The sequence below is a fragment of the Coloeus monedula genome (genome assembly GCF_965178545.1).
Source record: "Coloeus monedula genome assembly, chromosome: 18".
In the NCBI taxonomy this organism is placed as follows: domain Eukaryota; kingdom Metazoa; phylum Chordata; class Aves; order Passeriformes; family Corvidae; genus Coloeus; species Coloeus monedula.
The window spans coordinates 13,784,685-13,812,044 of NC_138798.1; the positions used below are offsets into that span (position 1 = coordinate 13,784,685).

A 27,360-nucleotide genomic window follows, 5' to 3' on the forward strand; every position below is an offset into this window, starting at 1 on the left:
TCCAGCTCTCCTGGAGCCCCTTTAGGCCCTGGAAGGGGCTCTGAGCTCTCCCTGGAGCCTTTTCCTCTCCAGGTGAGCACCCCCAGCTCTCCCAGCCTGGCTCCAGAGGGGCTCCAGCCCTGGAGCATCTCCGTGGCCTCCTCTGGACTCCTCCAGCAGCTCCAGGTCCTTCCTGTGCTGAGACCCCAGAGCTGGACACAATATTCCCGCTGGGATCCCACCTGAGTGGAGAGGGAGAAACCCGCCCCATCCTGCTGTCCCTGTGTGTGGCAGGGGGTGGAACGAGGTGACCTTTAAGGTCCCTTCCAACCCAACCCATTCCATGATTCTGTGACTGTGGGAAGAGCACGGTGCTGGTGTTCACCATGGTGCCTGTGATCCTGGGGAAATCAGGGCAGCAGGAATTGCTGGATCAAGGTTGTGAGCAATGTTTTGGGCAAGTACAGTGCCCCTGCCCTCGGAAAGCCCTTGGGATGAGAGGGGCACCTTTGGGTGCAGGGACACTTGAGGATAGGAGACCTGCTGGGATCCTCCCAGTGTGACAGGAGCAGCAAACTCCGGAGGTGGCTGCGAGAACAGAACACCTTTATCCCTGTCCCTGCTGCTTCCCAGCACCTCTGGAAAACCCCCGGAGCCTCCTTTAGAGAAGGGGATTAGAGAGGGGAATCGGCCCAGGCTGCTGGAGCGATGCTCCGGTGCTGCTCCGATCCCATGCCATGGATGGAGAATGGAAAGCAGGCGGGAGTGAGAGGTACTGGCTTGGAAAATGCAGGTGGAGCGAGGATGGGAAGCCATCCATTGGGAAGTAGAGGTGCAGGGCAAGCAAAAAAATCCCTGCAAAAATCTCATTGCTGCCAAGGGAAGTGAAAACATCAAGAGCTCCAGGCTGGGTCCTATGAAACCCCAAAAATCTCCTGGAGGGCAGCTGCTTTCCTGTTGGTTTTTTTTCCCTTTTCCCCCCATTTTTTTTCCCTGCAGCCCCATAAAGGAGAGCAGGAGCTGGAAGCTGAGGTCAGCAGCCCCAGCCGTCCCTCTGGGCGCGTGACAGCTGTGACAGATGGCCCTTCCCTTTGGAGCCTCCAGGTCCTTCCCAGGCACCTGGGAACAGCCGGGAGCTGGGATTTTCCTGTACGTCCTGGATCCAGAGCTGCTGCTCTCCCCCTGGATCTGCCTTCGCCTGGGGCAGGCTCTTGTCCTCCTAAATGGATTTTTCCAGGCGTTTCCCCCATCATTAATAAATCCCGAGCTCCAGAGCAGGGAAAATCTTTGGGGTGTTGTTTAATGGGGTTAAACTGATGAGAGCATCCCCCTGGGATGGCTCTGATTTCCTTCTTGGATGGAGATGGTGGGACAGGGATGATGGGGACAGAGGTGATGGTGACAGAGATGTGCTTCCAGAGAGGATGAAAACAGGTGTTCCTAAAGATCTGAAACCCAAGGGATCCTCCCACCCCATGTGGAGCTGAAGAAGTTCTTTGCCATATTAAAACCCAAGGAATCCCAGTGCTGATATCCAAAGGCTCCTGTGGAGCAGCTCACCCCCAGCCAGAGCAATGAACCCTCATGGGGTGGTTTTGGGGGGATTTGGTGGGAAACCCCTGCTGTGGTGCTGTGGTGTTGGTTTCCCAGGGTGGAGTGGCCATGCCAGGGGATTCTCTCTCCCTTCCTGGCAGGATGTTGTGCCTGGAAGAGCCCCTTTGGCACTGAGGGAACATCAACCCAGTTTAGAGACTCTGAGTAGCTCCAAACCCTTTTCTCATGGAGAAAACCAGCAGAAGTCAATTAAAACATTACCAGGTAATTTTATATGGACTCATTTTGCCATTCCCACTGTCTGGAATGTTCATCCACCTCTCGGACCGTGGCCAGCTCCAAGCGTGGGAGCTGTCCCACAGGCTGCTGTAGGGTTTTTTGGGAAGCTTGAGGTTTGGTGAGCACGCAAAATCCCTGCAGCTGTGGTGCTTTTATCCCAGTGGGGTCTCCCTGCTTGCAATTTATTTTATATTTTCCTTTCCTTTCCTTTCCTTTCCTTTCCTTTCCTTTCCTTTCCTTTCCTTTCCTTTCCTTTCCTTTCCTTTCCTTTCCTTTCCTTTCCTTTCCTTTCCTTTCCTTTCCTTTCCTTTCCTTTCCTTTCCTTTCCTTTCCTTTCCTTTCCTTTCCTTTCCTTTCCTTTCCTTTCCTTTCCTTTCCTTTCCTTTCCTTTCCTTTCCTTTCCTTTCCTTTCCTTTCCTTTCCTTTCCTTTCCTTTCCTTTCCTTTCCTTTCCTTTCCTTTCCTTTCCTTTCCTTTCCTTTCCTTTCCTTTCCTTTCCTTTCCTTTCCTTTCCTTTCCTTTCCTTTCCTTTCCTTTCCTTTCCTTTCCTTTCCTTTCCTTTCCTTTCCTTTCCTTTCCTTTCCTTTCCTTTCCTTTCCTTTCCTTCTTCCACTTCCACTTCCCCTTCCCTCATTTCCCACCCCTCTGAGCCCCCCCTCACAGCCAGCCTTGGGAACAAGGTGGAAAAGGGACATCCCAGCACGGGAATGAGCCTGGAAATTAAAAGTCCTGATTAATAAAAAAGGCAAAATTCAGCTTTTTTAGCCATATCCCAACTCGGGGGGAATCGACCACTGTGAGCACAGATAAAGCCATTGGGAATTTGGTTTGTGCTCTCCCAGTGCTGAGAGGGACTGGGATGGGGATTCCAGCTGGGAATAAAGTCACATATCCAGAGGCAGGGAGGTCACGGCTGTGCCTGGAGCAGGTGGAGGGTCTGGGAGCATCATCCTGGCTCCGTCTCTCCGGAATAATTCCTGAGTGTTGGCTGGGCTTGGCCCCCATTGCTCCAGACCAGGAATCCCTATTGCCCCAGACCCCCCCCCATTGCCCCAGATCCCCCCATTTCCAACCCCCCCATTGCCCCAGAACCCCCCTGCCCCCCCATGCATCATCCCCCCCTTCACCTCTGGCTGCTCCCGCCATCCCATTCCCAGGGATCAGAGGGATTGGGATGATCGTGGGAAGGGCTGGGGGGATGGGGATGGGGGAGACGGGGATGGGGAGGTGTGGGGATGGAGATGGGGGTGGAGGTGATGAGGATAGAGAGGCATTGGGGTTTGGGGCATGGGGTGGATGGGGATAGGGATGGGGATGGGGATGGGGATAGGGATGGGAATGGGGGGGTGTTGATGAGGATGAGGTGTGGGGATGGGGGATGGGTGGGGATGGTGGGAAGGAAAGTGCTGGGGCTGGGGGTGGTGGGGCTGGGGAGGGTTGATGGGGATGGGGGTGCTGGGGTTGGGGGTGTTGATAAGGTTGGGGGTATGTTGATGAGGATGGGGAGGTGTGTGGGGGATGGGGGTGATGGAGCTGGGGGTGATAAGGATGGGGGGATGTTGATAAGGTTGGGGGGTGAGGATGAGGGTGATGGGGCTGCGGGGATGATGATGTGCGGGTGATGATGAGGATAGGGGTGATGGAGCTGGGGGTGATAAAGTTTGGGGAGTTGTTGATAAGGTTGAGGCAGTGTGTTGATGAGGATGTGGGAGTGATGATGAGGATGAGGGTGATGGGGCTGGGGGGATGATGTGGGGGTGATGATGAGGATAGGGGTGATGGAGCTGAGGGTGATAAGGGTGGGGGGATGTTGATAAGGTTGGGGGGTGAGGATGAGGGTGATGGGGCTGCGGGGATGATGATGTGGGGGTGATGATGAGGATAGGGGTGATGGAGCTGAGGGTGATAAGGATGGGGGATGTTGATAAGGTTGGGGGGATGTTGATGAGGATGAGGGTGATGGGGCTGCGGGGATGATGATGTGCGGGTGATGATGAGGATAGGGGTGATGGAGCTGGGGGTGATAAGGTTTGGGGAGTTGTTGATAAGGTTGAGGCGGTGTGCTGATGAGGATGGGGGGTGATGATGTGGAGGTGTTGATGAGGATGGGGGTGTTGATAAGGTTGGGGGGTGTGATGATGAGGATGTGGGGGTGATGATGAGGATGCTGCTGTGTGGGTGCGGGGGCGATGCGGATGCCGGGAAGCTGCCGGGGCCGGGGGTGCCGGGCCGGGGGTGTGCGGGGGTTCCCGCGCGGAGCGGCGCGCAGCGAGCGCGGCCCCGCGGAGCCGGAGCGCGCCGCCCCCGCCCCCGCCCCGCCGCGCCCGGGGGGGGGGTAGCGGCGGCGGCGCCGCGCTGACGGCTCGGTGGGCACCGCGATGCTGCGGGCCGCGGCCGAGCGGGGCTGAGCGGCGGCGGGGGCCGGCGAGCGGAGCCGAGGGAAGGGGGGGCCGCGGCGGCGGCGGGCGGAGGGGAGGGCGGGCGGGCGGGGGGGGGGGGCGGCGAGCGATGGATGAGGACAACATGACGAGGAGCGAGGAGCAGGAGCTGAGTCTGCAGAAGGCGCTGCAGCAGTGCGAGCTGGTCCAGAACATGATCGACATCAGCATCTCCAACCTGGAGGGGCTCCGCACCAAGTGCGCCGCCTCCAACGACCTCACGCAGAAGGAGATCCGCACCCTGGAGGTACGGGCCCGCCGACCCCCCCCCAACATCAACACCCCCCCATCACTCTCCCCCCCACCCCCCCGGGCCGCGGCGGGTTCCCCCGCGGCGCTGCGGTGCGCCCGAGTGAGGCTGCGCGCTCTGCAGGTGGCCCCGAGGTGGGTCCGGGACCACCGAACGCTGCTGCCGGGACCCACGGGGGCGGCCCGGCCCCGGCCGCAGCCCCCCGGTATTCCCTCGGTATCCCCCCGGTATCCCCCGGCATCCTCCGGCCCGGCCGCGTCCCTCCCCCGGCTCTCACCGCCCCGGCAGGCGGCATCCCCCGGCCCACCTGCATCCCTTCCCCCTTCCTGCATCCCCCGGCCCGGCCGCATCCCTTCCTCCAGGCTCCTGCTCCAGCCGGGCTGCATCCCCTCGGCCCACCTGCATCCCTGCTGGCCCGGCTCCATCCCCCCAGCCCGGCTGCATCCCTTTCCCTGGACTGCATCCCCTCGGCCCACCTGCGTTCCTGCTGGCAGGCTGCATCCCACGGGCCTGGCTGCATCCCTTCCACCAGGCAGCATCCCCTCGGCCCACCTGCATCCCTTCCACGGGGCTGCAGCCCCCGGGGCCTGGCTGAATCCCTTTCCCTGAGCTGCATCCTCCTGGCCCACCTGCATCCCTTCTCCCCACCTCATCCCCCTGGCCCACCTGCATCCCCTCCAATCCACCTGCATCCCTCCCACCGGGTGGCATCCCCCGGCCCCACTCCTGCCTCCAAGGGGATGAGGCTCCCCTTGGAGCGTGCAGAGCCCCAGCTGGGGTGAATCCACGGTTCAGTAGGAGGTCGGTGGGCTGGGGTGGGCAGGGAACGGCCAGGGATTCCCAGGGCTGAGCAGGTTCCCTGCAGCTGGCGCAGAGCGGGGAGAAGCGAGGCCGTGACCCTGGGGAGACGCCGGCGGGGCCGTGCTGGTGCTGTGGGGGTGGCTGACGCGGAGCCGGGGCTGTGGGTGGGGGGATTTCAGAGCCTGATCCCACTCAGGCGTTTTGGCTGGTCCTGCAACCCCTCTGTGTGGCAGCTGTTGGCTCTGGACCGTGACTGGAACACCCTGTCCTGCTTCTGAAATTCCCGAGTGCTGTGGGAGCAAGGGGAACATCACCACATCACTGCTGTGCCAGTCGTGGGGAGACCCCGGGTTTGGGGTGCAGCTCCCTGCTCTGCATCCCAACTTGTGCTCATTCCCGCTCCCACCCTGCTGTCATCTCCCCTTGATCCAAGCCCTGTCCCATCCCATCCCAGCTGTTGGTCCTGGAGCAACCTTGGGAGGGGGATAACAGTGCTTTTGGGGCATGCCGGAGACTTTTTGGGATGCAGGCAGGCTCCAAATCCCCAGGAGAACCTGCCAGGAGGGGCAGGACTCCAGGAGCTCATCCCACACGGAGTGATGGCCTTGTTGAGGATTCCCTGTCTCTGTCCCATGGACACGGAGGGGAGTGTGGTGGAGCCATCCTGGTGGGATGCTCCTTCCCCGCATCCCAGTGTCACTGGGGCAGCCCAAAGGGGCTGGATGAAGGGTTTGGGGGTAATCAGAGGGATGTTATCCTACAAACGCTCACAGGGAAGCACCTCTCCAGCCCCTATGGATCACTCAGTGCCAGCCACAGGGAGCCCTGGCATTGCCATCCCTGAAACACCCCCAAACCGGGAGTTTGGGATGTGCCAGCCAAGGACAGCCCTGCTGACACTCTCCTGTTGTTTTTCACTTCAAAACCAGAGTGATTCCCATGAGGGGAGTGAATCCAGGGCCAGATTCCCGATGCCAGCCCTGGACTGGCTCCTGGTGTTGTCCTGGGTTGCCACCAGCGTCAGCAGGAGCGGAGCTTGGCCCTGAGTCCCCGAGTCTCTGTGTCCCTGAGGCCCTGCTGCCACCACCACGTCCCAAGGACGTGACACAGACTCCGAGGCCACGCTCGGTGCCTCTTCCCTTCCCCTGGGCACTGTTCCCGGGCTGGGCACTGCCCCCGGGCTGGGCACTGCCATGGCAAAGGGAGCGGTGAGCTGGGATGTGGCACTGGGAGGGCACTGGGGACAGTGCCCAGCCCTTGTGTCAGCACGAGCCTGGAATAGAACGGGTGAATCCATGGTTTTTTTTGGTTAATCTTCATAGGCTGAACCCTGGTTTTGCTGGATTAATATAAGTTTTTCCTTTCTTTTTTCGGTTTTAAGCCACTTTAGGGTAGATGTGAGCTCCCATCCTCCTGCGTCCCGCCGTGCAGCGTTTTTTGGGACAGGTGACACAGCTGCAGCCTGGTTCCAGTGGCAATCCTTGGGGCTGGGAGGTGTTTTGGGTCTTGCTTGTGCCTTGGGACAGGCTCCAGCAGGAGCTAAGGCAGCGGCTGGGATCAAACAGTGGGAATCGGAGCTGGTTTGCTTCCTGTGGGGTGGCATCCAGAGGGATCTGAGTGTTCATCCCTCAGCCCTGCCCGGGCTATGGGGTTTTGTCCCTGTCTGAGTGTGGCAGGTGGGCTTTATGGGTCTAAATTTGGGGGTTGGGGTGTGACTATGGACGGGGGGTGCTGCATTCGGTGGAGTTTGGGAACAGCAGAAGGAAAACTTGCTCAGAGCTGGGCGATAATCCCGGCTGTCCCACGGCACCGTTCTGTCTGGGGGGTTAAACCCCATCCCAATGTCAAAATGTGGGGCAGGGCTCCCAGAACCTGGTGGATGGCTCCAAGGATAACCCCGGGATCAACAATCCCCTGTCCCTGGGCTGCCGTGCTCCTGCCGAGAACGGGGAACCCTCCCAGGACGTTGTGTGAACACGTGGGTGAGGATGGGAAGAGGCTCCAAGAAAAGAGCTGTGGCCATTCCCAAAGCTCCACGGGCTGTGGAGATGCTGTCCCAGCACTGGGATTTGTCCACAGCAGCTGTGGCTGCCCCTGGATCCCTGGCAGTGCCCAAGGCCAGGCTGGACACTGGGGCTTGGAGCAGCCTGGGACAGTGGAAGGTGTCCCTGCCCAGGGGGTGGAACTGGATGAGTTTTAAGGTCCTTCCAATTCCATGATTTTATGATTCTCACTGCTCGAATGTGTGGATTCTCTGGTGTCTCACACCACGGGTGAGCACAGCACACTTCTCCCACAGCTGGATCCTCCCAGGATGCTGGATGGAGACATTTCGGCTCCTGCATTCCCGACAAAATCCCCAGGGACCATTTAGCATCTCCCGAAATAAAGGGTGCGCAGAGCCAGAGACATCCCACGAGCCCAGCAGGGCCTTGGGAGAGCCCTGAGAGGGAAAACAGAACCGTGGCAAGGAATTCCCCAGCCCCAGGCTGCTCCAGGTGCCTCTGGAATAACGAGCCCCTCGGTGGGAGCCGGGGAAGAGTCGCTCCGGGCGCGTGGAGAAGGAAATTTAGGGCTCCAGAGGAACCCCTCACTCCATGGCATGTGCTGGGATCCTGCTGAGATGGGATGGGATGGGATGGGATGGGATGGGATGGGATGGGATGGGATGGGCATTCCCGGCGGCTCACGGGCTGCCAGGTGAATGAACTCGCCCCTCCTGGATTTTCCACCGCCTGTCCCAGTCTCCAGGCAGGGCCGGTGCTGTCGCCAGCCCGGCTGACGTCAGGGATCCCATTCCAGGGGGGAACAGCCGCCCTCCCGCTCCTTGGAGACCGGCTCGGAGTGGGGGTGGGGTTGGGGGGGGGGGGTGGGGGGAGCAGCCACTCGCGGCCGTGCTGGGTTTGGGATGAGCCGAGGGGAAATTCCTGCTCGGGGTGATGGGAAGGGTTGGGATGGGAAATCCAGCTCCAGCCCTGGGTGATCCCGGCCCGTCACCCAAGGTGCCGTGGAGTGGGGACATCGCTCCCGTGCCAGCACCCAACCCCGGGGCAGCAGGGACGTTGTTTTCCGAGGAGCTGGGGGGGGTTCCAGGAGCTGCTGGAGCCTCCAAAGGGAAGGGAATCCTGGCGGTTTCACTTTGTATCAGAGCATCGCTCCTGCCGTTCCCCCGGGCAGTGCTGGAGCAGGGGGAGGAGCTGGAAAGGTTTGGGAAACAACCCCCAGCTCCACAGGAAAAGGGTTTTGGATCATCCCCGGCAGCATCCCCAGCTGGACCAGCAGCAAATTCCAGCAGCGGGAAGGGGGAGATCCGCGGGATTCCCACCCCTCTCCTTGCGCCCCCTGCCCTCTTCCAGGTGGGGAAACTGAGGCACGGAGGAGCAGGGGGAGGCTGTGCCACAGCACGAACGCGGCATTTCCCACCTTTGCTCCACCCCGGGATGAGCAGGAGCCAGAGCAGCTCCTCCGGATGGGATTTTCCCTGCGGGATGGGGATTTTTCCCTGCGGGATGGGGCCGTCTCCGTCCCTCCCCATTCCAGCCCCAGCAAAACACCGAGGGCTTTGGGATTTTCCAGAAGGGTTTTTGGGCTTTTTTTTTTCTCCTGGCTGGAGCAAATCCATGGACGGGAGCACCTGGGGGTCCCAGCGGGGTCCTATTTTGGGGTAAAAATGACCCCTCCTGTCACTCAAGGACTCTGTGGGGGTGAATTTCCTCCACCTGGAAATTAAAATTCCTTCCTTTTCCCCATTCCCAGCTCACCTCTGCACGGCGGTGGCGGGGGCTGCCCTGTCCACAGCTCCCTGATTTTGGCACTGGTGACGCCGTGGTGCCTCAGGCATCACCTTTATTCCCTCTGGGATCCCACCTGGAGCGGCGGAATGGAGGACAGGACGCGGAATTTTTTGGAATTTCTTTTCTCGGTGTTTTGCTGCATCTGTGTCCGTGCAAGGGCATTTTTTGGGAGGCAGGAGCTGCCTCTGGGCACGTTCGAGGTGCCCGGGGCTGCTTCAGCTCCAAGAGCATGGAGCGTGTTCGGGATGCGAGATCCAGGCTGATCCTTAAACCTTTGATTGTCCGTTTTGGGAGTGTTTTCCCTTAAAAATCAGCCCTGGGAGCGAGGCAGGGCTCTGCAGAGCTGAGGGCTCCCTGCAGCCCCCCCCGGTCAGGCCCTCTGCTGTTCCTGCCTCGCTTTTGGGGGTTAATTTTCGGGAATTCACCTCTGGCAGCCAGGCTGTGGCTCGGGAGAAGCTGCCGGGGGGGGGCGGGTGACACCCCTGTCCCCAGCTCCTGGCACGGCAGTCACCCCCCTGGAGGGGGCGATTTTGGGGTGATATCAACCCCTGTGGGCATCACCAGTGGGTCACCACGGGGGAAAGGACCGGGAGAGATGGGAAAGCTCCCAAATCCCACAGTTCTTGGTTCTTCCCTCGTCTCTCCATCCCAAACTCCATCCCGAATTTTATGCGTCTGTTTTTGGGGTGTGCGGGAGCAGGGGCACAGCTCCATCCCGCGCTGCCGGCGCCGGGGAATCACCCAGCTGCAAAACCGGGAGCAGGAAATCCCAGCAGCTTCCCAGCCCTGCTCTACATTCCCGGGAAAGGAGGGCAGGCGCTCAGCAGCTTTATTTTGGGAGCTGCCGGGCTGCGGCTGGGAACGGCTTCGGCCTCGGGGTGCGAGGATGTGGGGGGGTTTTGGGGATGATCAGAGCAGCGATGGGGGTACAGAGGAGCAGAGAGAGGGGGGATGGATCTGGTGAGGGAGATTTGGGGTGGTGAGGGGGGAATGAGGAGAAAACGCCGCGTTGCAGCCTTGGGATGGGATGCCGTGGCTGGTCCCCTTGTAGGGTTTTTGTGGGGGTGTAAGAGGGGGGAGCGTGGCCTTTGGGGGGGTTTTGGGGGGTCCTTGGCACTAAACTCCGGTGTAAGAAGGGGAACTGTGTCTTTTGGGGGTCCCTTGACCCTGAGGCTGGGAATAAAAGCGGGAAAAGCTTCCTGGGGGTGGCTGGACAGCACTGGGACGGGGCAGCGTTTGTGGCAACAGTGGTGCTCGTCCCCCCGTCCCCCTCACATCCCACTTGGGGGGGGGGTGCCGAGGGCTGCCCACCCCCCGAACGAGACCCCAGCGCCGAGTTTGGGGATGAAGGAGCCAAGAAAAGGCTTTTTTTGGGGAGGGAAGTTCCCTCCTGGCCACCAAACCTCGATGCTCTGGGCTGCAGGAGCTCGGCAGGGCTGTGTTTTGGGGCAGATTTGGGAACCTTGGGATGGGCCAGGGCGAGAGCTGACCCCCAGGTGCCGGTGGGGGATCCCAGGAGGGTTTTCCCTTCTTTTCCAGAGCAAACTGGTGAAGTATTTCAGCCGGCAGCTGTCCTGCAAGAGGAAGGTGGCCCTGCAGGAGCGCAACGCCAAACTGGAGGGCTTCCCCCAGCTCCTGCACTGGTTCCGCATCGTCGACATCCGCAAGGAGGTGATGGAGGTACGGGCTGGGCATTCCCACCCGGAAAAGGAAGGGTTTTTCCCAGGATTTTGTGGATTCTCCACCCCACCCACCAGCGAGGACACCCCACTGCTGCTCCCAGTGGGTGCCACGCGGACCCCGCTGCAGTGGGGACGTCCCCCATGTCCCCATCAGTGTCCTGCTGCCGCGCCCCGGGCTCCTGCAGGTGGGTGGGTGGCACCCAATGGCGATCCCGCCTCCAGGGAAAAGGGAATTCCGGAACGGAGGTCACAGGCCTGCACGTTCCCAATCAGGGATGGGTTTTCCTGGTGCTCCCAGATGTTCAGCTGGGTCCGGATATCCCTAAAAGCGTGGGAAAACTGGAGGTAAAGCTTGTTTCTCCAGGTTTTTCTTGGAGATTCAGGTGGAAAATGGATGGGTTTGGGGCCGTGACCTGAGGAAAAGGGATTCTCACTGGTGTTCCCCGAGGTTTAGAGGATGCTCCAGGGTAGTTCGTTCTCCCTTCCTCATTCCTGCCCCATTCCTGCCCCATTCCTCCCTCAGGAAATCGCCCCCGGGCAGCTGAGCCTGGAGGATCTGCTGGACATGACCGATGACCAGGTCTGTGCCACCGTGGAGAAGTTTGGGGCCAACAGCGAGGAGTGTGCGCGGCTGAACGCCTCCCTGTCCTGCCTCCGCAGCGTCCACAAGTCCGGTGAGTGCCCTCTGTGCCCTGGGGCTGCCCGGGCTGGGTGGCACCGTCCCGTTGTGGTGGCACCGGCAGTGTGGCTTTGGTGCGGACGTTGGCAGAGCTCCTGCATCGCCGGGGCTGGCTGGGAACGCGTTTCCCGCAGGGAACATCTTGGAGCTGCACGGGGAGCAGCCCTGGGAGAAGGATTTGGGGGTGCTGGTGGATGAGAGCTGGGACCCCAAAGCGCCCTGCCCTGGGGTGAGCTCCCCAGTGTGGGCAGCAAGGACAGCAAGGGGGATTCTGCCCCTCTGCCCTGCCCAGGTGAGACCCCACCTGCAGAGCTGCCCCCAGCCCTGGGGTCCCCAACACGAGAAGGACCTGGAGCTGCTGGATCCAGTTCAGAGGAGGCCACGGAGCTGCTCCAAGGGTTCCCTCTGCTCTGGAGCCAGGCTGGGAGAGCTGGGGGTGCTCACCTGGAGAGGAGAAGGCTCCAGGGAGAGCTCAGAGCCCCTTCCAAGGCCTAAAGGGGCTCCAGGAGAGCTGGAGAGGGACTGGGGACAAGGGATGGGGGGACAGGACACAGGGAATGGCTTCCCAGTGCCAGAGGGCAGGGCTGGATGGGATATTGGGAAGGAATTGTTCCCTGGGAGGGTGGGCAGGCCCTGGCACAGGGTGCCCAGAGCAGCTGTGGCTGCCCCTGGATCCCTGGCAGTGTCCAAGGCCAGGCTGGACATTGGGGCTTGGAGCAGCCTGGGACAGTGGGAGGTGTCCCTGCTCATGGCAGGGGGTGGGATGGGATGAAGGCTCCTCCAAATCCAACCCATTCCATGACTTTTAGAGGATCCCCCTGAGCCCCCGTGCCTGCAGGAGCTCAACCAGGGGGCTCAGGGGAAAATCCTGATCCCCGGCAGCTCCAGCAGCGCTTCCCGGCTGGCTGAGAGCGGAGCCTCCCCATTCCCAGAGCCCTTCCCAGGGAGTGCCCCAGCCCTGCTGCCCTTCCCGGCCTGGCTGCGCGGCTCCCCGGGCGGTGGCAGCAGAGCTCCGCTGTTCAATCGCGCACGGAGCTGCTCCGGCTGCCGCGGCGCCGGCAGCGGGGGATGAGCGGGACCGGGGCCGCCTCTGCCCGGGGAGGGCCCGGGGGATGCGGCGGGGGCTGGGCAGGGCCAACCGAGCCTTGACGGGTCACAGCAGAATCAGTTGGGTTGGAAAAAATCCTTTAAGAGTGAGTCCAACCATTCCCCAGCACTGCCAAGGTCACCACTGACCCTGTCCCCAAGTGCCACATCCACGGGGCTGTTAAATCTCCCCAGGGATGGGGACTCCAGCACTGCCCTGGGCAGCTGTGCCAGGGCTGGACAGCCCTGCCCATGAAGAAATGTTCCCAACATCCGACCTGCCCCTCCCCAGCCCAGCCTGAGGCCGTTCCCTCTCCTCCTGTCCCTGTTCCCTGCGAGCAGAGCCCGACCCCCCCGGCTGCCCCCTCCTGTCAGGAACTTGTGCAGAGCCACAAGGTCCCCCCTGAGCCTCCTTTGCTCCAGGCTGAGCCCCTTTCCCAGCTCCCTCAGCCGCTCCTGGGGCTCCAGCCCCTTCCCAGCTCCGTTCCCTTCCCTGGACACGCTCCAGCCCCTCTGGCACATGGATGGCACCAAAGAACCGGGGCTGTGGTGCCAGCTCGGGGGACTCTGGGGCAGCAGCAAACCTCCATGATTTGGGGACCCCAGACCCATCTGCCCGGCTCCTGTCCCCTCTGGAGGGGCTCCTCCAACACAGCCTCATCCCAGCGGTTGGGAGGCTGGGAATGAGCCCTGCTGGGTTTCCATCTGGGCTTTGTAGGGGTGGAGCAGCCCCTGGGGACAGCAGGGGACAGAGCTGGTGGTGGGACATGGTCTCAGTGAGGGGCAGCTTGGTGGGACCAGCACGGAATCCCAGAGAGGGATCCCAGCTCCTCCCTGGAGAGATCTTGGCCACATCCACCCGTTCTGGTTATTGGATCCTCTCCGGGATTCCCGCCTGGCCCAGAGTGGCAGTGCCACCCCCCCGTGCTGGGGGCAGTGGCAGTGGGACCCCAATGCTGATCTCAGCCTGCCGTTCCCTAGGGAGCATTCCCTAACTCCCCAAATCTGGCTCCTGCCCTCCTTCCCTTTGGCATTTCCATGAGTTTTTGCGGCTGTTTGAGGAAGGGCGGCGGCTCCCCGGGAGCCCGGGGAGGGCTCTCACCGCTCTTTGTTCAAACACCTCTGACTTTTAAAGGTTGCTCCAAACAAATCCCGCTCCCTCCCTCTGCCCGCTCGGCCCAGGGAATTCCCTGCTTTGGAAAATCTGCCTCGGCCTTTGGCTCGGCAGCCGCGGCAAAGTTCCTCCGGTTCCTCCGGAGTTTCCCGGCTGGTGGAGATGGAAGTACAGGAGGTCTGTGGGATGCTGCTGCTCCACTTGCTCCCTAATGGGGCGGCTGATGGGGCTGCCAGCATTCCCGGTGATCCATCGGATCCCGGCGGGAGAGAGCCTCCCGCTAGCCAGGCGTGGAGCGTTTGCCTTTCCCGGTGCTCCATTTAACTCCATCCCGCTGCTCCCGGTGGGAGCTGCTGCTGTGTCCCTCCGGCACTGCCGAGATGCAGCCGTGGCCATTCCTGACGATCGGGATGGATCCTTGGAATTGCCAGCTGCTGTGGGTCTGTGCCGTGCTGGACATGCCTCGTCCCACGGATGAGGGGACAGGGAGGTGACGGGCGGAGCCCTGAGGGATGCAGGAGCTCCCACGCAGTGGAGAAACCCAAATCTCCTGGGATTTCTCAAGGATTTGGGTGCGGGAAGCTCCACCTGGGATGGGCTCCCTGTTCCCTGCCTCTGCCGAGTCAAACGGCTCCATCCCAGGAATTCCCCCTCTTTTTGTTCCCTGGGAGAGCGGGAGCAGAGTCCCTGTCCCTCTCCTGCTGGAGGGAGCTGGGAACAGGCTGGGAACAGGCTGGGAACAGTGGGATTTCCGGCCAGGGCAGGGCAGGATGCTCCCTGGATGCCTTGGGCTGAGCGTGGCTGCTGGGAGCAGATTATCCCAGATTCCCTACGGTCCAGGCAGCGTGTTTTGGTGGGATGTGGGACTGGGATGGGCAGAGCAGCGCTGCTGGGACCTTGGGAATGTCCCTCATGGCTGTTGGGGACTGAGCAGCAGTGGGGTGGTGGCTTTGGGGTGCGCTGAGGGGATGCTGTGCTACTTTCATCCATCCATCCAGCCATCCATCATCCATCCATCCATCCATCCATCATCCATCATCCATCCATCATCCATCCATCCAGCCATCCAGCCATTCATCCATCCATCCATCCATCCATCATCCATCCATCCATCCATCCATCCATCCATCCATCCATCCATCCATCCATCATCCATCCATCCATCCATCCATCCATCCATCCATCCAGCCATCCATCCAGCCATCCATCCCTCCGCTGGATTCCAGGGATTCTGAGCTGCTGGACAGCTCCATGGCTCCCTGACAGTGAGGTTGGCCCAGCCCTGAGGAGCTGTCTGGGAGTTTCTAGGATGGGGATAGAACCCCCCCCCCCCCACCCCCAGGAGCCCCAGATGCACCAGCTGCCTCAGAAATGCCTTTTAATCTGCGTTTATCTGCATTTTATCTCCTCGTAGAGCAGGAGATTCATCCCAAAAATGTCGTCATCCCAAAAATGTAATTAATGAACAAGTCGTAACCTCCTTAAAAGCTGGAATTCCTTGGCAGGAGCCGCAGTGGCCGATTCCGAGACGCCAGGATTTGTATTCATAAAGCAGGAATGAGCTCCAGGATTAACCTTTCCCATCCATCTTTATTTATTGAGTCATTAATTAGAAGCCTCTAATTTCCCAGGCCGCTCCTGCCGGGGGGGGGGAAGAGCTGGAGGCTGTTTCATGGAGATGGATTTTGCCGGGATGGGCTTGGAAAAAGAGGCGCTTCCCAAGCCCAGCACCCTGGGAGCAGCAGGGAAAACCCCGGAGCATCCCATAAATCAACCAGAGCGGCAAATCCGCGTTAACCCCCCCTGCTCTGGTGCACCAACAAGGCTGGATTGGGTTTTCCTTCGATGTGGATCCTTGGGAGTGGGGTTTTGTTGTGGGGTTTGGTCTCGGAGCGGGATTAATTCCATATTAAATCCGAGCGGAGCGGGGCTGCTCGAGGAGCTGGTGGGGTGTGACTGCTGAGGGATGTGCGGAGCTTGTTGAGTGTCCTACCGGGAAAAATGAGCCGGAATGGGATATTTATGATCCCTGGGAAGGCTGAGGGTGGCCTGGGGACAGCACGGGGTCAGGCAGGGCTGGGAGCAGCGAGGGAAAAGCAGGAAAAATTCCGGGTTTGGGGGGAATTCGGGAGCTGTGCTGGTGTGGTGGAGAGGAGGGAGGAGTTGTCCTTCCTGGTGTCCTGGTGCTCCAAGCTGGGAGATTCCAGAGTCTGCTCCAGAGGGTGCTATCCTGGCACTGTGGGGGTTCCCAAAAAACCCGTGGGCATCCCGAAATCTCCAGTTTGGTCGCCTGGGAGCAGCTTTTGGGAAGGGAAGGAGTGCTCGGAGCATCCCAAGGAGCAGCTGGGATGCAGGGCCCCCATGGGATCATCCCATTATCCCCAGCCTTTCATTTGAAGGAAAACAAAGCAAACCTTGCTCTTTGTTATTTGGGACAGGCGGAAAAGAGGCGGAATTTTTCCACTTCTGCATCCCCGAGCTGCATCCCAGCTCTTCCCAGGAGTTTGTTTTCCTGTTGGTTTTTAACGGAGTGGTTTGGGAAAAGCTTCCCTGATGAAGTGGGATGGAGGGAGGGGCCTGAGGGGGATTAAAGGAGCCAAATTCATCCAGAGGGATCATCCACAGGGACAGGAGAGGTGCCCGCGGGACCGGGGGGCGGCTGTGACTGATATCCCAGAAATAATTAATATTCGGGATCTAGACAAAACAATGCAGGTTGGAGGAGCAACCAGGCCGCCAGTTTGAGGGCAAACTGGGCAGAGGGGATTTTCCCTCCGTGCCAGCTCTTCCCGTGCTTTTCCAGCTGGGAATCAGAGCGGGGAGCGCCGGGAGGGAGCGGAATCCGCCAGCCCTTAGCGGGCTTTGGAGCAAGAGGAATTTGGGGATGTTTTTGTTGGGGTGTTTTCCCCTCCTAAGCGCGTTCCCGCTTGGAGCTGATCCCAGCGAGCGCGGTGCCCGCTGCCCGCCGCATTCCTGCTGGGAATCGCCTTTTCCCGGCTGTTCCCGGGTATTCTCAGCCCGGGCCAGGGGTTGTTTTTCTTCCCGTTGGGACACGGGGGACAGCGGGGACACGGAGGGCGCAGGGAGATCCTCACCTCATCTTCATTAACCCCGCTAATTAGCGCCGGGCAAGCTCGGCGTTATGCAAATCAGCGCGAGCGCAGCGGCCAATGGGATGCGCGGGATTTGCATAGGTGCGCGATGATTTGCATACACGGAGGTTTTTCTGATTTTTCAAATTTATTTTTATTGTAAATATTTTTATTATTCGCCTTTTTAGTTTCATTTCTTTTTATTTATTCATCATTCTAAGGAATTACTTTTAAACATTTATAATTTTAAATTTTGTTTCTTTTAATTTCTTGTTTCTTTTAATTTATTTTAATTTAGAACATTTTTACTTCTTCCTTTTGATTCATCTGTACTTCTTATTCATTCTAATTAATTTATTTTATTTTTTACGGTTTTTAATTATTATTTTCACTTTATTTATTTTAATTTCTTTTTAATTTCAGCTAATTAATTTTAATTTAAAACATTTTCATTATTATTTTAATTAGATTTTGTTTTTACGTATTCTCTATTCTAATTAATTACTTTTAATTTAGAAAAAATTAATAAATATTATTATATTTACTTTATTTTTTATTCATTCGAAAGAATTCATTTTTATTTTTAACATTTTCAATTATCATTTTCTGGTTTTATTCTTTCGTCGATACAATTTAAAAAATATTTTACAATTATTTGGGAATTTTTTTGCTGTTAACTTTTTCATATTTTACGATTATTTTGGGAATTTTTTCATCCTTTATTTTGATGCTCTGCTCCGAGAAAATGATTCCAGCCGAGTCCTCGTCTCCCATCCTCCACCCCTTGACTCGAAGCTTTCTTTCAACCCAAACCTTTCGTTTCCCAAGCCTTTCCTTTTCCTCGGGAGCTTGAGCTGAAACATTCCCGTGAAAAGGCCGGAGCGAGGGGAGAGGATCCAATTACCAACCCGTCCAGGGAGCGGGAAGGAGGAGCTGGAAAATGAGGAGATTTGGGGTTTTGTTGGATTTCCTTGATGAGGGCCATCAAAAGCCGTCAGTCAGGGGGCCTTGAACTGGGATCAAGGACCAAACTGCACTTGGATCATCCTTGGGATGCTCTGAGGGCGCTGCTGGCAGCTCTTTGCTCCCGGTGGCGATGGATAATTAGGAGTGGAGAGGAGCCTCCGTTAATTACAGCCCCGTCGTTATGCAAATAGCACAAATTGGGGGGGGGCGGGGGGGGAGATGGGGCAGCAGCCTGGGCCAGGTGAGGGGTGTCCCCATCCCAGCGAAGGTGTCCCATCCCAGCGGGAGTGTCCCCATCCCAGTGGGGCTGTCCCATCCCAGTGGGAGTGTCCCCATCCCATTGGGGTTGTCCCATCCCAGTGGGGCTGCCCCATCCCAGGGTCACCTTTTGGGGTGATGGGGGGAGCTGGTGCTGGTGGGGGAGGCGTGGGGACACCTCCACCGCTGGCAAATCCCTCACTTGGAGTGGTGAGACTCCAGTGTGGGATCTTCAGAGAAGCTGTGGATGTCACATCCCTGGCAGTGTCCCAGGCCGGGTTGGATGGGGCTTGGAGCAGCCTGGGATAGCGGAAGGTGTCCCTGCCCGTGGGAGGGGGGGCACTGGAGGATCTCTGTGCTCTTCAGCCCACCCATCCCTCTGCTCTGGAGCCAGGCTGGGAGAGCTGGGGGTGCTCACCTGGAGAAGAGAAGGCTCCAGGGAGAGCTCAGAGCCCCTTCCAAGGCCTAAAGGGGCTTCAGGAGAGCTGGAGAGGGACTGGGGACAAGGCATGGAGGGACAGGACACAGGGAATGGCTTCCCAGTGCCAGAGGGCAGGGCTGGATGGGATATTGGGAAGGAATTGTTCCCTGGGAGGGTGGGCAGGCCCTGGCACAGGGTGCCCAGAGCAGCTGTGGCTGCCCCTGGATCCCTGGCAGTGTCCAAGGCCAGGCTGGACATTGGGGCTTGGAGCAGCCTGGGACAGTGGGAGGTGTCCCTGCCCACGGAATGAGATGATCCTTAAGGTCCCTTCCCACCCAACCCATTCCAGGATTCCATAACACAGAGAAGTTTCTCGCTGGGATGCAGAGCCAGGATAGAATCAATCATGGAATGGTTTGGGTGGGAAGGGACCTTTAGGCTCATCTCATTCCATGGGCAGCGACCCCTTCCCCTAAACCAGGTTACTCCGAGCCCTGTCCAACCCTTGAACACTTCCAGGGATGCGATCCCAACATCTCCAGGGCTGAGCAGGGCATTCCCAGCTTCTGCCCCACCTCATGGCCGTCTCTCTGTGCCCTATCCAGGCGGGAGCCTCTCCAAGCAGGATTGGACCATCCAGTGGCCCAGCACGGAGCCGGGCAAGGAGAACAGCCCCGGATGCCCCCCCGAGACGGGACCCTGGGGCAGGACGCACCCCAGCCCCAAGATCCAGCCCAAGTGCGGGCAGCACCACTGCCACGCCAGCTCGTCCCACGGCCCCATGTACACACACGTGGACCGCCTGACCGTGGAGGGTCACCCGGGGCTCTGCCCACCCCTGGAGTCCGGCCACCGCTCCCTGCCACCGTCCCCGCGGCAGCGCCACGCCGCGCACACCCCCCCGCGCACCCCCAACATCGTCACCACCATGACGCCGCCGGGGACGCCGCCCGTGCGCCGCAGGAACAAACTGAAGCCCCCCGGGACGCCCCCGCCCTCGTCGCGGAAGCTGATCCACCTCATCCCGGGATTCACGGCGCTGCACCGCAGCAAATCCCACGAGTTCCAGCTGGGGCACCGCGTGGATGAGGCGCACACCCCCAAGTAAGTGGTGCCCGCCGGGTGCTGGTGCGTGCTGGGGGGGATGGAGCTCATCCCAGCGCCTTGGGAAAAGGGCTTTTATCCCTAAATGGCGGGATTTTGTTCGGGGGTTTCATGTGGAAAACCCTTTTCGCAGGGATGTTGTGGGATGGTGTCGGTTCTGCTGCTCCGGGATCTCATTTTGGGGGGGCGGATGAGGAGCACCCAGGGGCTCCAGGACTGTTGGCTGGCAAAGCCCTGGCATTTTGGAATGTGGGATGGGAGGGCTGGATTTTCCAGCTGCTGCACGGGAATGGCCGTGAGAGCTGCGTGGGGAGGGTGAATGCCCGCTGGAGAGAGATTGGAATCATCACCCTCCAGCTGAAAAGTGGATTTAGGGATTTAGAAATCCTTATGGAGAGGACGGTTTATATTCTGGAGACCCCCCCCGGGATCTGTTCCATCCCTGGCGGCGTTCGGGGCGCGCTCTCCGGGCTCTGCCGCATTCCCGCTGCTCCTGCTCTGCGGCTCCGGGGCCGGCAGAGGCTGCTGCTGTGCAGGGAAAGGATTCCCTGGCGTCGCTACGTTCCCTACTCTCCATCCCTTCCCACCCCTTCTGGTGGCCGCGCTCAGACAACGCCTCGGCGTGGCGTGGCGGAGGGCACCGGTGCCACTTTGGGACACCCCCTCCGCTCCCTGAGGATGTATTGGGATGGAGCTGCTCCACGCTGGCTCCCAAAACAGGATCCCAGGACGAACTGCTCTTCCTGTCCCAAAATTTGGCGTTCTTGAGGACAGAAAGGCCGTGCCAGAATCCCGGGAACAGTCCCCTGAGGGATGTGGAGGGAGCCTGGATACCCGGGCAGGGCTCAGACCCTCCGGGCTATCCGTGATGTTTGGGCAGCTCCAGCTGGGACACGGGAGGAGTTCAATCCACTGAGATGCTCCCAGTGCCAGACCCGGAGCTCCCCTTGTTGGGGCAGAGGGGACCAGAGCGGGTTTGGGGCTGGCAGCTGTGTCTGGTGGCCTCAGCATCGCGGTGTCACTTGTTCCCCGGGCTGCGGCTGCGGTCTCTGCACGAAATGCGGGTGATCATCCGTCCCCTTTTTTCCCTGAGCTGGGAATTTTTGGTCTCCAAAGGCTTTTAGCTGTTGGAAACGAAGCCATTTCAGCTGGGAAATGCCTCCTGGAAGGCCACCCTCGCCCTCGTGCTTCGGCACCGGAAAGAAAGTGTTTGCTTTGGTCGGTCCCCAGGAGCACCCCCGTGTCCCCAGGGGGCATCCCGCCATTCCCAGGGAGAATTCCCGCATTCCCAGGGAGCAGCCTCTCCCTTCTCCTGCTTTTATCTCCGTTCCAGCTCCCGATCCATGCTCTGCCCTCACTAGAGAAGGTCTGGCTGAGGGCACAGCTCCCCCTGTTTGATCCCCAGGGTGGGCATCGGATATTCCCTGATGATCCTGAGTTAAAGTTGCCCGGCACCACCGGGAAGGGAGCACTGGAGACATTGGGAAAACTGGATGCAGTCAGGCGAGGATCAAAGGAATCAAGGTTTAGGGTTGGAAGGGACTTTAAAGCTGATCTCATTCCAAGGGCAGGGACTTCCAGCCCTCGTGGTCACCCTGACGTGGAGCTGGGGCGAGGTTTGGATCATCACCATCAAATCTTTTGGCTGCTGATTCCATGGCAGAATGGGATGCCTGGAATTTCCTTCAAAGGGAAGGAGCAGGGACGGGCGTGGAGGTGGAAATGTCCCACGGGGTGACGCAAACACAGCGGTGTCCCCTCTGTCCTCATCACTCTCCACCTTCCTGGCGCAGGAATTTCCCAAAGGAGCTGTGGCTGCCCCTGGATCCCTGGAATGTCCAGGCCAGGTTGGACGGGGCTTGGAGCAGCCTGGGACAGTGAGAGGTGTCCCTGGCCATGGCAGGGGTGGCACTTGATGGGCTTGAAGGTCCTTCCCAAACCATTCCATGATTCCTTTGCTCCTCTCCTGACTGCACCCAGTTTTCCCAGCACTCCCTTCCCAATGGTGCTGGGCAATCCCAACTCCCCCTTAGGGAATTAATCAAGGGAACAGCCAATATTGGCAGGGCCCTGTTGTGCTCCAGGGGCCACTGCGCTGGGTTGGATCCGGATTCCCGAAAACCTCTTGGAGAAGCAGGGAAGTTAATTTTCTCTAATGGCACTTAATGATTTTGCAGGAGACAACCACTAAATCCTGCCTGCTAATCCCATTAGCGCTTCGGGATTGTAATTAGTGCGGTAAAGAGGCAGCTTCTTCTTTCTTCCTTCTTTTTTTCCAGCGCATCCCTGCTGGAGTGGGAGTTGTTTATTAGCCTGGATGAGGTGGAAAATGCCTGGCACAGATAAAAAGTGGATTAAAATGGAAAAAATTCTGGGCTCTTCTCAGCTAATTGTTATTTTATGGCCACAGAATTTGAGGATGGAGGGTTTGTTTTAATGTCACAATTCCGCGGTGTCCGAGTCCAGTGCCGGAGGGAGCTCATCCCTGGAAGGGGATTTGGAGCCTTCCCTGATCAACCCCTGCTGGTTTCAGTTGTGCCCCGTGGCTCTTGGGTTGCTTTGGATCGGGGCTTTCTGTTCCCTGTGTCCTGTTCCAGCATGGAAGGAAGGGCTGGGCTCGGAGAGCCGAGAGTTTGGGGACACTCCTGGGGAACCCAAGTGCTGGGTGGGATTTCCTGGAGTGATTTGGGGTGAAGATTTACCCCCATCCTGCCTGTTCCCTGAAAGGACCCTTCTGAAACCCTCCCAGGAGAGAGCTTGGTGTCCCTCAGGCTGATTTATGGGATGGTTTGGGTGGGATGGGACGTCAGGGACCGTCTTGTCCCATTTTGCCACGGGCAGAGACACCTCCCACTGCTGCTCCAAGCCCCAATGTCCAGCCTGGCCTTGGACACTGCCAGGGATCCAGGGGCAGCCCCAGCTGCTCTGGGAACTCCATCCCAGCCCCTCCCCACCCTCCCAGGGAACAATTCCTTCCCAATATCCCATCCAGCCCTGCCCTCTGGCAGTAGGAAGCCATTCCTTGTGTCCTGGCACTTGTCCCCAGTCCTGTCATCTCCTCCCCAGCTCAGGATGGGGTGAAACGGGCTCTGGGGAGCCAGGGGTGACTTTGGCGGAAGGAAAAACTCTCTCCCCATGAGCTGTGGGTCGGGATTGATGGAGTGGAGCCCTCAGGGTGCTCCAGGGCTGCTCCCGCCGGATTTTTCCACCTCTGCACAGACAGAAAATAAACCAGGACCATTTCTTTGTGACAGCAGCAGCAGTGACCGGGTCCCCTCTGGAGCAAGGCCACCGTGTAGCGCTTGATTCCCGCTGACAGCTCATAAACTCCTTTGAATGTTGTGTTTCGGATCTCATTCCCAGCGTTTAATCCATCATTTCTGCATGCCAAGACCTTCTGAGGCAGGGGTTAAGTTTTTTGGTTTTTTGTTTTTTTTTTTTTTTGTTTGTTTGTTTTTTTTTTTTTGGGGTGTTTTTGATATTTTTTTGGAGCTCCCAGCCTCCAGTTTCCCTGCATGGAGTCTCCAGCTGTTGACCGTAACTCCGAGGTACAGAACATTACTCCTGAAAAGATCCCCTGACTTCCATAAATCCGCCATCCACAAACATCTCGGGAACGGTCCCAAAATGGAAGGAAAACATTGAGAGTGGCTGATGATATAATGCCCATTTAACACCTCCTGAGCTCCACGGGCGTTGGAATCTTGCAGGGGTAGTCAGGGATTATCCGAACTCGGAATGGGAGGTCTGGGGTAGTCAGGGATTATCCGAACTCGGAATGGGAGGTCTGGGGTAGTCAGGGATTATCCGAACTCGGAATGGGAGGTCTGGGGTAGTCAGGGAATATCCAAACTCAGAATGGGAGGTCTTAAAAATCCATTGCCTGGGGAGCCAAAAAGTCCAGCTCGTTAAGGGCGGGTGTTAACCCTTGGAAGGGCTGTCCGATGCATCTCTGGAGGCGGGATCTGCTCCGGGGTGTCCTGCCCAAAGGCTTGAGGGGTGGTTGTTACCCTCAGACCCATCCTTTGGCCTGTCCTTGGTCCTTTGACCTCTACTTAGACCTGCCTGTCAGCCTTGGACCCATCCTTGGACCCGCCCTTCATTTTTAGACCTGCCCTTGGACCCATCCTTCATACTTGGACCCCTCCTTAGACCTGTCCCCTGACCCACCCTTCATCTCCTGACCCATGCTAAGGGGAGCTGAGCTCAAACCCTCATCTGCTTCCCAGCTGTGGCTCCTTTTGCCACGCTGCTGTCTGGCCACATCCATGAACTCCGTGGCCCTCAAGGAACGTCCTCTGGGAAGCAGCTGGAGAGGGCAGATCGGAGCACGACCCGACCGGGCTGAGCCCCGGGGACGTGCTGATCTCCAGCTGCTGGCCAGGACGGGACATTTTTGTGCTGCACCTAGGTCAGGTCTGGGCTGGGAGGAGGCTCCTCCAGCTCAAGGCAGCTGGATTTTGGCTAAATTCCCCATGAATTCCCCTTATCCTGTGCTGTCGCAGCGATGTTCCAGGCGTGGATGTTTTCCTGCTGGAGAAACCTGTTGGTTCAAAGCCTGCTGGGGGTTGATTTCCTTCCCTTTAGCCCCGTTGGCACCGAGGTGGTTTTCTGGTGGGTTTTTTCCAAGCTGGGGTGAGGATTTCCTGGCTGGGTGAAGACGTGAAGTTCAGACGTGAACTTCTGATAGAGCACATCCCCATTTTCTCCTTTTCCTTTTCCCTTGTATTATTTCCAGCTTTAACTTTGGACACTTTCCATCCTGTGGGTGTTCTTCTCCATCCCACGTAACAAATTCCTGAGGACAGGATGTTTCCTGTGGCACTTGGCCAAGTCCAGCACCCAACTGGGGCCATCAAGGCAGAGAGGTGAAAAACTGAATCCCAGACCTCCAAAAACCTGGGAGCAGAGATCTTCTCCACCACCCCCACGCCACTGAGCAGCCCATGCTTAGGCTGGGCCTCGGATCTAATCATTTAAGCCGGTCCTAAATAGGCCCTGGTGGGTCATTAATTCTGCTGCTCTTCAACCTTGATAGTAATGACATTTCCCCTTGTAGCGATTCCCACCCAGCCGGTGGATCGATTGTTTGATGTTCCGCATGGGCAGGATTCGGGAGAGCGGCATCCAGGCAGCTCCTCTGACATTCCCCGGGTTTGGAAAGGCAGGTGGGCTCCTGGCATTGGGGATGAGCAGGAGATTGATGTTTGCAGAGCAGGTGGATGCAGCAGGACGGTGCCAACGTGTGGGAATAACCCATACGGAGCATCTTCCGAAGTGGGCACCTCGCTCATCCCAGTCCCCTGTGTCCCACCTCAGATCTTGGGGTTAGGTTTGGGTCCCTCGTGATAAGAAGGATGTTGAGGGGCTGGAGCATGTCCAGGGAAGGGAACGGAGCTGGGAAGGGGCTGGAGCCCCAGGAGCGGCTGAGGGAGCTGGGAAAGGGGCTCAGCCTGGAGCAAAGGAGGCTCAGGGGGGACCTTGTGGCTCTGCACAAGTCCCTGACAGGAGGGGGCAGCCGGGGGGGTCGGGCTCTGCTCCCAGGGAACAGGGACAGGAGGAGAGGGAACGGCCTCAGGCTGGGCTGGGGAGGGGCAGGTCGGATGTTGGGAACATTTCTTCATGGGCAGGGCTGTCCAGCCCTGGCACAGCTGCCCAGGGCAGTGCTGGAGTCCCCATCCCTTGGGGGGGATTTAACAGCCCCGTGGATGTGGCACTGGGGGACAGGGGTGCACTCCATGATCTCAAAGGTCTTTTCCAACCTAAAGAAGAACCCTGTGGTTCTGTGATCTTTGTGCTGCATTATTCATCCTGAAAACAGAGCCCCAGCCTGGAACTTCTGCAAGGGGGAGAGTGCAGAAGTGTGGGAATTTGGAGAGCAAAACGAGCAGCATCTCTCCCTGTGCTTCCAAATCATCCCCCTGATTAATCTCGCTGCCTTTGCCGGCGAGCCAGGGCTGTGGAGCTGTGCACAGCTCCTGGAACGTGTCCAGCTCCCTCAAAGGATGGTCTGCACAGCGCCAGGTGACAGTGATGAGTGGCCCCCACACCAACCTGGCTCCGTGCTGGAATGATCCCGCTGCTCCGGGCTGTGGCGCTCCTTAGGAGTGTCATTAATGTTAATTACGGCCCTGCTATTCCATCCAGAGGCGCTGGAGCTTTACTGCGCTCCGAGGAGAAACTTGTCACCGTGTCCTTTAATGAGGAGTCGAGGCTCCTTTCAAAGCCAGGAGGGCGTGAGGATGAATTTAGATCAGGATGAGCATCCTGGGAGAGGTGGCACAGCATTCCTGCTGCCTGGTGTGCTGCCTCCGGGCTGTCCAGGGGGGACAGAGGGCACGGAGAGGGCAGGGGCTGCGGGCAGTGTCCAGGGTGGTGGCCAGGAGAGGGAATGACCACTGTTAGCACAGCCTGGGCTCTTCCCAGCTCCACTCTTCCAGCTGGAGCTGGGCAGGAGAGTCAGGAAGCAGCTCCCCCGTTCACGTCTTTGTGGTTTAAGAGGCCGATGGGAGCATCTCCTCACCCTCCTGCCAGCCCACCCCTGACCCGCTGCGGTGGCCCAAGCAGCTCCAGGGATCCCTTGGCAGTAGTGGGATGAGAACCAAAGCAGGGAGTGCAGGTGTCAGAGTCCAGAGGAGGCCACAGGGATGCTCCAGGGCTGGAGCCCCTCTGCTCTGGAGGCAGGCTGGGAGAGCTGGGGGTGCTCACCTGGAGAGGAGAAGGCTCCAGGGAGAGCTCAGAGCCCCTTGCAGGGCCTAAAGGGGCTCCAGGAGAACTGGAGAGGGACTGGGGACAAGGCATGGAGGGACAGGACACAGGGAATGGCTTCCCAGTGCCAGAGGGCAGGGCTGGATGGGATATTGGGAAGGAATTGTTCCCTGGGAGGGTGGGCAGGCCCTGGCACAGGGTGCCCAGAGCAGCTGTGGCTGCCCCTGGATCCCTGGCAGTGCCCAAGGCCAGGTTGGACACTGGGGCTTGGAGCAGCCTGGGACAGTGGGAGGTGTCCCTGCCATGGCAGGGGTGGCACTGGATGAGCTTTGAGGTCCCTTCCCACCAAACCATTCCATGACTGTCCAGTTTGGCGGCGGATCTGGCCCACCTGGCTGAGGCTGTGTCATCTGGGGATGGCACTGGGCTGAATCCCTGTAGAAGCTCCTCCATCCAAAGGAGACCCAAGCCCACAGCCCTGGCTGGCCCCAGCTCACCCTCGCTGCCCTTGCGTGGCCCTCAAAGAAACATCACGGTGGCAACCAAGAAAACAGACGGGGCTTAATGAGAAACAGCTCCAGCTCCAGGATCCTGGCAATTACCTCTTCCAGCTCCTTCCCGCCCGTGTCTGCTCCCAGTGCTGCTCCTGCAGCCCCGTCTCGAATCCCAGGAGGAGGAGGAGGAGGGGTGGGGGGAAAAAGCCTGTTTGGCTCAAACTCCCTTCAAAGAATTTCCCAGCTTTATAATTTGCAGCTGTAATAAAAAAGTTCTACTTTGTGCATGGAAAAGAGAATAATAGATCAGTCAGAGCCAAGCCTGGAAATTCAGGCATCCAGGGAAGTGGGGACAGGCACTTGGATAAATATTTCACTGCTGAGGCTTTGATATGAAGGAGCTGCTTTTCCTCTGGCCAGGGGAGGGAGGGTTTGCTGCCTCTTTATGGGAATGAGGAGGATAAACGGAACATCTGGAGGATATTCCATGTTCAGGTTTTTTATATCAGCTCCAGCATTGTGTGGAGCTCGTTCGGGTCTGGGTGGAGAATGAAGGAATTTCAGCTCTTCGGGCAGGTTCAGAAAATCCACTGGCCTTGCCTTGAATCCTGAAAATCCTAAAGAAGCTGGTGCCATCCTCGCTGCATGGGGATTTGGGATGT

The 27,360-nt window shown here is 58.7% G+C and overlaps 1 protein-coding gene across 1 annotated transcript in view; it reads left to right on the forward strand.

Annotated features, from left to right (window-relative positions):
* Positions 1 to 4,319: 4,319 nt before the first annotated feature.
* The window catches only part of KSR2 (kinase suppressor of ras 2), a gene marked incomplete at both ends in the record, with an annotated part of 74,267 nt that continues 51,226 nt past the window's right edge, over positions 4,320 to 27,360 (forward strand). The window contains 4 exons of the mRNA XM_082293785.1: positions 4,320 to 4,496; positions 10,634 to 10,774; positions 11,300 to 11,450; positions 18,998 to 19,496. Of these exons, the coding sequence (XP_082149911.1) occupies positions 4,320 to 4,496; positions 10,634 to 10,774; positions 11,300 to 11,450; positions 18,998 to 19,496 (968 nt within the window). The remainder of the gene's footprint in view (positions 4,497 to 10,633; positions 10,775 to 11,299; positions 11,451 to 18,997; positions 19,497 to 27,360) is intronic.